The sequence below is a fragment of the Mangifera indica genome, chromosome 1 (assembly GCF_011075055.1).
Source record: "Mangifera indica cultivar Alphonso chromosome 1, CATAS_Mindica_2.1, whole genome shotgun sequence".
In the NCBI taxonomy this organism is placed as follows: domain Eukaryota; kingdom Viridiplantae; phylum Streptophyta; class Magnoliopsida; order Sapindales; family Anacardiaceae; genus Mangifera; species Mangifera indica.
In genome coordinates, this window is record NC_058137.1 from 23098015 (window position 1) to 23109963 (window position 11949).

General features: G+C 27.7%; 2 protein-coding genes across 4 annotated transcripts; both read right to left on the bottom strand.

Annotated features, from left to right (window-relative positions):
* Positions 1 to 401: 401 nt before the first annotated feature.
* On the bottom strand, positions 402 to 1286 carry LOC123230178 (protein SODIUM POTASSIUM ROOT DEFECTIVE 2). Its single transcript, XM_044656337.1, has 2 exons — positions 1110 to 1286; positions 402 to 965 (listed from the first exon to the last, which is right to left on the bottom strand). Exons 1-2 carry the CDS (start codon positions 1231 to 1233, stop codon positions 697 to 699), a joined length of 393 nt encoding a protein of 130 aa, XP_044512272.1. The 5' UTR covers positions 1234 to 1286; the 3' UTR covers positions 402 to 696.
* Positions 1287 to 3806: 2520 nt separating this feature from the next.
* LOC123209611 (heavy metal-associated isoprenylated plant protein 9) lies at positions 3807 to 5355 on the bottom strand. 3 transcript variants are annotated; one of them, XM_044627744.1, is made up of 5 exons: positions 4904 to 5355; positions 4644 to 4816; positions 4457 to 4547; positions 4154 to 4360; positions 3807 to 4120 (listed from the first exon to the last, which is right to left on the bottom strand). In XM_044627744.1, the coding sequence occupies exons 1-5, from the start codon at positions 5097 to 5099 to the stop codon at positions 3912 to 3914; spliced, it is 876 nt and encodes a 291-aa protein (XP_044483679.1). In that variant the 5' UTR covers positions 5100 to 5355; the 3' UTR covers positions 3807 to 3911. The 3 variants fall into 3 exon arrangements, with proteins under 3 accessions (XP_044483679.1, XP_044483672.1, XP_044483664.1); XM_044627737.1 differs by having other exon boundaries at positions 3807 to 4113; positions 4147 to 4360; XM_044627729.1 differs by having other exon boundaries at positions 3807 to 4360.
* Positions 5356 to 11949: the final 6594 nt, after the last annotated feature.

An 11949-nucleotide genomic window follows, 5' to 3' on the forward strand; every position in this document is an offset into this window, starting at 1 on the left:
ACATCAAAGTAGAGGATAAAAAAATGGCCTTAAGTGAATGTTGTCATACGTATATATCTAGTTTTGAATACCCAATTAGTTTTTTAGATAACGTATGTGTTATTATATAATTTGATAATTTTGAATTAAGAATAAAATAACATCTAATTATATAATGACACATTATTTAAATATGTAATTAGATATTCAAACCTAGATGCATATGTTAATGTTCATGTCTTAAACCTAGTAAATTAAGAGGTGGTTAATTTGAGCAAGCTTCTAATACAGTAATGGTTCCCTAACTTGGTTTAAAGTAGTGAGAAATGGGTAAAATATTCCTAAAATATTTTTGTCAAATTTGAAAAAATAAATTGGGAAAACTTTGAAGGTTTAAAAAGGTCCATTACTTGTAATTGTAATTTCTTGAAACAAGTTCTTACTATACATATTCCATTCAAAATATTACATTTACATAGGTGGAAAATCAACAAACAAAAGAAAAATTCATCGCCTAACACATGGACGAATTATTTTTCTCCCAAATTCAAAGTTTAAACAAACCTGAGGGCAGTGGCCAAATTCAAAGAACACAAATGAGAGCATGAACCTCCTCTTTGGATAATTTGAAATAAGACCAAAGAGACTAAAAGAGCCGGAATGCTTTATGTTGTCAAATATACACGCATTAATTCTTAATTGGAAATTAGAAGTTTTTCAAAAGGAATTTGATCTCTTGAAGACCTTTTCAAATGCTTTCCACTTGAAAGACTGAGCCCTAATTAGTGTCAAATAAGGCATTTTTGAGTGCTTCGGAGGAGGAAGTGAAGGGAATTCTGATTTTTCCATTACAAAGTTATCTTCTTCGTTCCAAAAACGAGTTTCTTTTCTCTTACTTTTCATTGTTTCCAAAACATCATATTTGTTGCATATCCCCCACACTATAACCTTTTGTTGTTCATAATCCACATTTACTGAGTAAATACCTGCAGCCAGTTACATAACACAATAACATTCATCAATAATATTTAGAGGATAATTGTCAATAACTCTAATGATAATGAAAAAGATAGTGGGTTAATCTAGATGTTTCTTAAGAAATGAACCCAAAAAAATATAGCTGAATTGACCTTTGAGATGGGATAAAGTCTTCTTTACTTTCTTCTCACACCCATAAGAATATAAAGGTACCATCAACTCCACATACTGTGCCTCTACTTTCTTGCAAGCCGGAACTATTTGCAAGTCCGCCATTTGAACTTGAACTAGAAGATTTTTATTGATTGTGTAAAGGATTTAGCTTCGAAGCAAGCCTTATATAACATTCTCTAAGTACATTTAATCTTGGATTCCTTAGAGAAGAAGGTCAGTGGCATCTTTTTTCCCTTTTACCTTTATTATCTTTTTGTGGGTTCTTGACGGCTTGAGTTGTTGTTGAATATTGATTATCAGCGAAAGAAAACTTGACCATGGAAATTTTTGTTTTGGAGGGTTATGGTTTCTGAGTTGGATAAGTGTCAAAATGTGTCAACAATTCTTTAGGTTAATCAAAAGTGCAACGAATCTTCTTTTCATGGGGAAGTGGATAATTTGGCTTGCATGTGGATTGCCTTTCTTATCTAAGAAGTTGCTTTTGTGACATCGGAACTTGGTAAACGGCATTAGAGAAATTCTTAAACAAATTTTATTTTATTGCAATAATCGTGCAATAAAATAATTCTCTTACCTTTTTAAAGAGAGCTGTGTCACTGTAGTTCCTCTCGCTTCAATATTACGTTTGTGAATAATGTTTTAATAAAAGAAGCTCTGGTTGATCAAACTCCTTGTGTAGAAAAATCGATAATGGACTTTAAAAAACTTCTAGACATGATTTGGATAATAAGTAAAGACAGAACTTTCAGGTTATGTCATGTATACTTGTTCCTTGAATTCTCCATTCACTAATGCATTGTTTATATTTATTCCATGCATCAGTTTTGTCTGCACTTGGAAGCATGTTGCTTCTTGTTGACGATAGAGAATGGAATGACATTTTCAATTGAATTTGGTATGTGACAATCAAAATCATATTTCAGAATACATAGAACTAGTTTGTTTTGGGAAAAACTACCTCTAGATTGATGGTGGACAAGGTTTTTGTGGAATCTAATGATTGGTTGAATTCATAAATAAGTGTGAGTTTGATTCAAAATCATAAGTAGATTCTACTGATTACTCAAACACTTTGTGTGCTAAATTATAACTTAAGAAATCACCTTTTTTAGTATGAAAACTGAACTTATTATAAGGTCTAAAAATGGAAAAGAAGCATAGCCAAAAACTCTAAGAAACCTATAATTTGGTATTTTGTTCAAAAAGAGTTTCATATGGTGACTTATTTAGCAACACTGACGACGGAATCTTGTTGATCAAATGCATAGTTGTTTGAAAGTAGGGGGGAGACCTATCCATCAAATGCACAATTGTTTGATGTTTGAAAGTGGGATGGAGTCCTATTGAGCAAATGCATAGTTTGTTTGAAAGTAAAAGTAGATTCGAATTGAGTCTAGTTTGAGCTTAAACTTGCTCAAGTTCATTTGGCTCAAGAGAGTTGAGTTCAACGAGTTTTAACAGTCAAGTTCGAGTTTGATTTGATACTGTAATATTTTTATAATTTTAAACTTATTAATTATTAATTTTAAAGAATTATGTTTTTTAATTTAAAAAAAAAAACATTAGAGAAGTTAGAATTGTATTGAGAAATTAAAAAAAAAAGTAATTTTATTTATAACATGGGAGGTGTGTTTTTAGGGTTTTCCTCCTCATATGCAATATTTCTAGAATTTAATTGAATTTATTTATAAAGTTATTGTGAAGTATTTTGCCACACATCTCTCTCAGTTTCTTTTATTCCAATGGCATATAAATTCAAAATCTCAATTTTTATGACCAACTTAAATTGTATTTGATATATAAATATATTTTTATTTTAATTATTTTCTTTGAAAAGGCACTATAATTTTGTTATTTCCACTTAGGGGCTCGCCTAAGGTCCTTTTCTATCCAGTCTCAAGTGATTAGCAACATATATTCAGTCAAACAACTTTATTTTCTCTATTATTTTTTTTTTTTCACAATGTAGAATCAGGAAAAATCAAAGTTTTGTTTTAATCTTTAAAAAAATAAATAAAACCCCCAAAAACAATTCATGAAAGACTCTTCTGACGGAATGATCAATGATGTGAGCCAAAGCAAAAGGGTCGTCTCCATCTTACTTGAAAACAAAACAGACAAATGAACTTTTGAAGAGATGAGTCAGATGTCATTTAAACGATCCCACCACCATGTGAAGCCCACACCACACCCCGTGTTGAGATTTTTGGGATTCCCGTCTCTTCATGTCTCACATTCATAAAAGCTTTTATATTAAATCTATGATTCAATTATTAATTTTTAAAGAAAGAATTTTATTCAAATGAGATCGTTTTTTAAGAATAAATTAATTATATCAAATAAATCAAATTTTAAATTAAATAATTAAATTTATAATTATCATACTAGATAAATCAAAGCTTTAAGTTTAAAATTATCGTAGAAAGGAATTTAAATTTATATTTTTTTATATATAAAATCTTTTTCATTGTCAGCAGATAAATATATTGTGTTTTTAAGTGTTTAGCAATAGAGTTTGATTCAAACTTAAAAATAAATATAAACAACAATTTTAGTAATTTAATTAGGTACAAGATAACATCCAAAGATTGATTAATTATATATATGTATACAACATCACTGGGTTAGGGTTTGTCTTGTTTGGTATAATTGATTCAGTTCTAATATAACAGTTTAATTCAAATAAAATTCTTTATTTAAAAAAAAACATTATTATAGTTATTACAGTAACTTTTTTTTTCTTTTAACTATAAAATGCAAAAGCTTATTGATTTATTACACTAGGTTATAGTACAAGCATTTGGATTCTCATCACTGAAGAGCTGAGGAGGTGGGATGTGTTCAATCACATAAACAGGCTGGTATAAATACATCATTCTCTTCATATTTTCTTCTCCGATATAGCCATAAATGATCTCTTCTTTCTTTTCTTCTTTTTTAACTTCTTCTTTTGGCTTTTCCTCTTCCTTTTTCTCTTCAGCTGGCTTAGCTTCTTCTTCTGCTGGCTTCTCAGCTGGCTTACTTTCCTCTTCTTTTTTCTTTTCTGCCGGTGGCTGCTCAGGCTGTGGCTCAGGCTGAGGTGCAGGTTGTGGCGCAGGCTCAGGCTGTGGCACAATCTTTGCCTGTTTCTTGGTGCGCCTATACACATAATCCACCAGCTTGTTTCCGTCCATTGTTCCTGTAACAGTCACTTTCTCTGCACTCAGGTCCGTCTCGACCGTTCGTACTCCTGCATTAACAATCATCGCAAATTATTCCTTCAAATGAAGAAAAAGAAATTGCAAAATACAATAATAGGCTCCAAGGGGGAAAGTATTAAATTTACCTCTCATTTTCAGTATCTTCTTCTTAAGTTGTTCAGCGCAGGCCTCGCAGTGCATATTTACGCTAAGCTCCACAGTAGTTAATCCACTAACCTGGAAAGTTAATTAATATAGGAGGAATTAAGCTGAAATTAACTCTTAAGACTAAAAATAACAATCTTTTTAATAAATTTATGTGCTTGTTAACACCTGTGAAGTGACAACTTCTGGCATTGGTTCACCCTCAGTTGCTGGCAATGGAGACAGAACTTTTGCTATTCTCTTTGTTTTCTTCATAATTTTTTCACACACTGCCTGAGGTTCCACTATTCCCTTTATAGTCAATTGATTTTGAGGCATATCTATCGTAATTCCTTCCACTCCTGCAAATTTTAATCCATTCGATATGGTCAAAATGAAGTAAACTCAAAAAAAAAAAAAAAAAATTTGATAGAGAGATATAAACATACCTCTTATTTTCATGATGGACTTCTCAAGCTTCTTGGCACATCCCACACAATGCAAGTTCACATATAACACAAGGGGAGAAGGTGGCTTAGGCTCCTCTTTCACTTCTTCAGCTTGTTTCTCCTTTTTCTTTTCCTCTACTTTCTCTTCTTTTTTCTCCTCGGCCTTGGCTTGTTCCTGCTTAACTTCCTCACCCATTTTTGCACTATAACTAACCTAGAATAACCGATGGAATTTGAAAATGATTCAAAAGAGAATAAGAGTATACACAAAACGGAGGAGTTTATATATGGAAGATGAGATTAGGTGTAATGTGATGGACGGTGGGGTTTTGTGATTCCGGGGCACATGCAATTCCACTACATATACAAAGAACCTTTTCTTTATTATTTCTTTCCAATCTTCAAGACTGAGAAGAGAAGAGGCTGAGGGAAAAGGGGAGAATCCAGTGAAGCAGAGTTCGCAGATTTATAGAGAAATGAACTTGAAAAAAGAACCTATTGAAAATGATTTCACTTGGTTCACCCACCGACCCATTTGTTGATTTTTCATGCATAAAATTTATTAAGATTAAAAATTAAATGATTAATTAGAAGAATTAAAATATTCGAAAAATTAGACAACGGTATCTTCCCCAAAACGTATTATGGAAAATGTTGATGGTCTGTTCCTTCCTAGTAAAGGATCTTAGGTTTACCTAACGGTTTAATTTAAATAACTTAACTGTCAATATCATAACTTAATTAATCCTCAGTTTGCAAGTAATTAATACCTAATGAAATTCTCAACCATACAAATAATATATTATTATATAATTAAATATTATTTATTTTTAATTTAAAAATATTTAATCATATGATAATAAATCATTTGTATATATAAATTATATATAAAAAATATATAAATATAATTTTATTATTCTCAATCACGATAAAATTACAAAACACGTGTCACTGATATTAGTATCAATATATCAATTTATCTTAAAATAATAACAAGAGAAAAAAAAAATTGTTTGTTGAGATGTTGAACGGATCATGTAAATTAATGTACTGAATAATCCTTTTCTAAGCTACATTATTTAATTTAGTAGATGAGTTATATTGGCATCATCAAGCAACCAAGTATTAAAAAAAAATTGATGCCTATAATAATATTATATTTTCAAAGGAATTTCAACATATCACAATCGTAGTTTGACATCTACACTTCTCTCTTTTAAGTTTTGGTGATTAATTAATAAACCTGAAGGCCAAAGGACTTGCTTTCACCCGAAGTATCCTGCGTTTCCAAGTTTATATTTCTTAATTTTGAAAATCTCATTTACTCACTCATAAATAGTTAAAGTTAACAAAATTTAAACCTCTTAAAATTTTATTTTTTTTTTCTCTAAATCCTAACAATTTTTTTTTCAGGTCAAGTTTTAAAAAATCAAATTTCTTGTCTCTCCCTCTTAATGGTTCCCTTTCTTTAATTGTTTACCTCAACAAAATCTTAACCCCCTTAGCATTGTGTGACATTGTCTGAAAAGATAAATCGTCTTCGTAGATGATGAAGATGAGATTGATTAAATCGTAAACTAGTGAGATAACCGATTTGATCATCAATCTGATTTTAAAAACATTGTTTAAAACTTTTTATACCAACTTTTTTTCAGTGAAAGATTATCTTAAAATACTGACTAAAAAAATTGCAAAAATTCATCACATATTTTTTCTGTTACTCTTGACTAAAGTAAAGAAAAATGTTGACTGAACAAACTCCTTTAATCTCCCTCTCTTTTCCTCTCTTTGGTGGCAATGCTACACTTTACATAAAAAAGAAATTAGTACATTAATTTATCTTATTTTTTGTCTACAACTATTATTGCATCAATCATTTTCATGCTTCCATATTGATTTTTGGAATTAGGTTACATGAAGGACAAGTTCATGCATTTGGAAGAGAGGAGAAGATGAGCTTAACTAATACTGGAACAGGATGAAGAAGTATTTAACTAATAATTACTTTTTAAAATTTTAACGAGGATAAACAAATATATTAAAATTATAATAAAATTATGTGTATTTATTTTAGATATATAAATATATACACATTTATATGTATTATCATATGGTTAAGTAATTTTAAATTAAAGATAAAATAATATCTAATTATATAATAACACGTATAAGTATATATATATTTATGTACCTAAAATAGGTATACACAATATTGCTATTAAAATTAAGTATTATGAATCCAAAATTATCCTTGCAAATTAGTTAAGTTAAAAGAGAAAAAATAGATATATTAATTAAAATAATTGATTTTTTTCCTCTCTCTATATATATAGAGAGTCACTTTTTTTTATATATTATATATATAGTCTAAAACATAAAAAATCTAAAATATTTTTAGGTTTTATACTCACCTAGGTAAGATTTACTCAATCGAGTATAAACTCACTTAGTTAACCTATAAAACTTATCGATTCTCCTAGTCAAGGGTGAAATATAAGATAAAATAAGATGACAATATAAATTTTTTTAGTAATTTTGACTGTGAAAAAATTGGTCAATCGGTCAAGTGTTTAGTCAACTAATTTATTTTTAAAAAATTAATTGATTAGATGATTACTCAATCAACTAAACACTTAATCAACTAATTTATTTTAAAAAATTGATTGACTGATCAACTAACCGTTTAATTAACTCATCTAATCAACTTTAAATTTTAATTTTTAAGGTAAAATTAAACTAAAAAAATATGGTTATACAGGTATAAACAATTAAAAAAAAAGAAAGATAAAATAAAGGAAACTAGAGTTGGGATCGATGCAACGTAGGGATGTGAAAACGTAATAAGTTTTTGCGTGTAAAGGTCTTCATTTTGTAAAGTTGGTATCTCGTCTCGTCACATGGGCTGCCGCCCCTTGAAGTCACAAAGCTTAAAGCTCTCTTTTTTCTGTCCTTTAATTATTTTCTTTTCTAGCCCATCAAAAAGCCAAAAGACAAAAAATGATTGCTTAGTTAGTTCCATCAAATTATTTTAATTAAAAATAAAATTATATATATAAATAAATTTTATTAACATTTTTAAATAAATATAAATGTTATTTTGGTAATAAGATTATTTTTGAGTAGGATTAAACTTTGAGTCAAATAATTTATCTTATAATTATTGAATCAACCATGTTAAAATTTTAATTTTAATATATTATCAAAAAAGATTTAAATTCATATTTTTTATATAAAATTATTTTTTTTATTATTTAAATTACTTTTTAAAAGTTATTATCATATTATATTATATAAAATAAGTTAATAAGAGTCATTTGAGTGAGTTTATATTGATTGAAATGTACTCTTAAGTCTTGATTGATTTAAATAAAGCAAATTGAAAGGTTATCTTTCCTTAATTTCTAGTTTGGTATGCCTAAGATCAATCTGGAAAGTTAATAAATAAAGTAAAATCCAGACTAACTTGAAAAGATGTTTCCTTTTAGCAAATTCAGAAAAGTTCTCCACGTGGAAATGAGTCAGCATGGGACCGCTCATAATAATTCCCAAATTTTGAAAATTTAGAATCACAACCATTCACTTATATTTCAATCAAATTAGTTTAACCAACCAAACCAAACCAAAAAGAAAGAAAACCCAAAATTAATGGTTTGTTTTTTTAATTAGATTAATTGATTCAGTTGAAGAGATTGATGCATCTTTAATCAGACTGGACGGCTGGCAGAGCCTGTATGATTGATTTCTTAGCCTTGTTTAGTCAGACTCAACCGCCCATTATGTTTAATCAAAATAGGCGGCTATTAGTGATATGTGAAATAATTTTTATATATAATTTTATGTTTAAATAATAATATATTATTATATAATTAAATAATTAAAAATAAAAAAATAATATTTATTTATATAATAATATTTCGTTGTTTATATTAAATATTGTGTATGTAGTTTTATTGTCTCTTTTCATGTACTAGTGCCTCTTTGATTATATGTTATATAGATAGAAACTTAACTTTCTAGATAAAGTGATTTTTATAAAATATGATGGATTTACGTTAATTATAATTTCGATTTAATAATACTAAATAAATAAATAATATGATAGTTTACGAATGAGTTTAATTTATCAATAAAAATAAATATTTAAAAGTTATGATTTGAATAAATAACTTTAGTTTTAAAGTTTATTAAACTTTTGACAGTATGTTAAACAACCTACTATATATTAGCTAAATCTCTTCTTTAAATCATTTGTATCTCTTTGTCGAATAAAAACAATTCATCTTCGTCTGTAAAAAAAGGTTGTTAAGTATCAGTGTTCGACAGAAAAAAAAGTTGGTGAAGGTCAACTATCTGTTGGAATAAAGATAGTCATTGGAGAAAGAAAATAAAAACTCAAAGGAGACATTTTCAAACTTTGAGTCAGAAACAATTATTAGTTTTTTATATTAAGAAAAAAATAAGATAAAATTTTATTTTTTTAATAATTTTTATTAAATAACAGTTTTATCTTTAATTCTAATAGAAAATTTTAACAAAATAAAAAATATTATTTAAAATTTTTAAAATTTTATAGATAAAAGTTTAGAAATACACCAAACTTTAGGTGGGAATAAGTGTTTGGCCTATTATATAACAAATGCTTTCAAGCTAAAAATTATATCTTGAATTGGATTATACAACCCCAATTAAGCATTATTAAAGATAAGTTTGTTTTTGTAGATATAATTTTGAAAGAAAATAAATGGCCATCATCAAAATTTGGCTTATTAGCATAAATTAATATTAAATGGTACATCCCTTAGTTTGTCGAGGGAATGAATGGTGACATACTTTTATTTGAAGATACTTCGTTCTATGAATTTTATGAAGAGGAAGAGAGAGAGAGAGAGAGAGAGAGAGAGAGAGAGCAACCGGCAACATGGCTTGTTTCAGAGGCCAGTCGGTGGAACAGAACTAAGCAATTATGTCTTTCGTTTTGTTTTCGGCTTGATTGGTCAATAATGCTCAATAAACATGCCATGTCCTGGACTTGATATGGAGGGATTTTTTTTTTTTTAAATAAATTCAGACATTTTAATTTGAAAAGACCTTTTTACTTTTAATAATTAGGATCGCAGAAAAAAATGGCCCCTAATTTTTACGGGTAATGGGGTGGGAGTTGATGGTAAATTTTTGACTGAACTGTGGAGTTGTGTGGTGAAATTTTAACCTAACATAAATTTTTTTTTTTGGCAAAAGTTGGCACTTCAAAGAACCAGATAATTCTTAAGATTAAAAAAAATAAAAACTGGGGCCCTCGTTAAGACCCTAGGCCAATAAAGATAAAGATCCTAAACGTCATCTGCAGTATAAACAATTATAAACTTGTGCGTTAGATTAAGAAATATTTTATTATTAAAATTTAAAAATTATTTAAAAAATAAATTATTTAAATAATTATTAAATATAAATAATTATTATATTTGATAAAATTTAATAAATATAAATAATTATTATATTTAATTAAAGATAATAAAAAATATTAATAAATTATTTTACTTAAATATCTTTGACTATAATTATTCTAATATATTTTTTATATTATTTATTATATAAATTGAAAATATAGTTATTTTTATCCAAAAAAATTAATAAATAAGAATATAATTATAATAAAATCAAGATTACTTTGATAATTTTTTAATGAGCAATGCTATGTGTACCCATTTTAAGTATACAATCTATATACATAGTGATGTGTCATCGTGTAATTAGATGATTTTAAAACATGTGTTATTATATGATAAAGAAACATCTAATCACATGATAACACCTCATCTGTGTATACAAATTGTGTACTAAAAATAAGTGTACATAATTTTATTATTTTTTAATATCTTAAAGTAAAAATGATAATTAGATTATCATCTATATTATTTATCATATTAACATTTATAATAAAAAATTACCATAATTTTTTATTACCAACATATCAAATAAGATGATATGAATAACAAAATATAGACTATCAAAATAATTTTTATTAATCGAAAACCGAACGGTCATTTAAATGTTTCTCTCCTAGTCTTAGTAAAGAGTACATAAATTTTGGGCCTATAAACTATGCATTCCCATGTAGACACTTGATGGATACACACTTAACCATGTAAATGTATTATAAATTATACAAATTTATTTTAAGTATATAAATAAATATATATTTAATATATTTTATCATGTGATTAAAGAATTTTGATACAAATAAATATAAATAATTATATCTATTTAAATAATTTTAAAATAAAAAATAAAAAATAATATCATTTAATTGTAAATTATTATCATAATTTATATAAATAAATTATAATTTTATTGTCAAAGAATAGGCAACCGAACTAACATAAACACATTTTCCTAAATTTGACTACCAACTAATCTCTCACAACGTCTTCTTGACTTCTAGAATGATTGAATTGGATTCCTTGTTCAATAAAGAAGGTGGGACTTTGGTTTGGATCATGAAATAGCTTTCCTGACAGACAAAAAAAAAACCTTAAACTGTAGTTATAATACCGTTCAATTGCATTGAATGTTAGATTTGGTCTTTCAAGGCCCTTCTACATTATAGAAAACTAACACGAGTTAATAAAATTAATAAAATATTAAAATTAAAAAAATTTAAATTTAAATTTATACTATGTTTGTAAAACCTTGATTTGAATTAACATATATCAAAATTACCATTAATCACAAAGTAAGGACAATTCTTCCTCTTGAGCCCAAGATTACAGAAGTGCTTAAATTAGAAAAGTCAGTAACACTTTAAATGTGAAATGTACACTTTTAGGGGTTCATTAGACCCCCATACTTATTTGTGATGTTTGTTATTAAAACTTCAAAACTATGAATAGTGAAGTGAAGATAGGTGTGTTTGTAAGTAGGGCTGGATTCGAGCCGAGCCGAGCTCGGCTCGCAGCCAGCTCGGGCTCGGCTCGGCTTTTTAATGGCCGGCTCGAGTTCGGCTCGAGCCAGATTCGGCTTAGCTCGAGTTCGGCTCGTTTTCAGCT

Coding starts and splice junctions, on each gene's coding strand:
- LOC123230178 (XM_044656337.1), bottom strand. CDS start 1,233: ATGGCGGACTTGCAAATAGTTCCGGCTTGCAAGAAAGTAGAGGCACAG. Junction 966..1,109: donor GACTTTATCCCATCTCAAAG/GTCAATTCAGCT, acceptor AACTGGCTGCAG/GTATTTACTCAGTAAATGTG.
- LOC123209611 (XM_044627729.1), bottom strand. CDS start 5,099: ATGGGTGAGGAAGTTAAGCAGGAACAAGCCAAGGCCGAGGAGAAAAAA. Junction 4,817..4,903: donor GTCCATCATGAAAATAAGAG/GTATGTTTATAT, acceptor TAAAATTTGCAG/GAGTGGAAGGAATTACGATA. Junction 4,361..4,456: donor GAAGATACTGAAAATGAGAG/GTAAATTTAATA, acceptor TTGTTAATGCAG/GAGTACGAACGGTCGAGACG.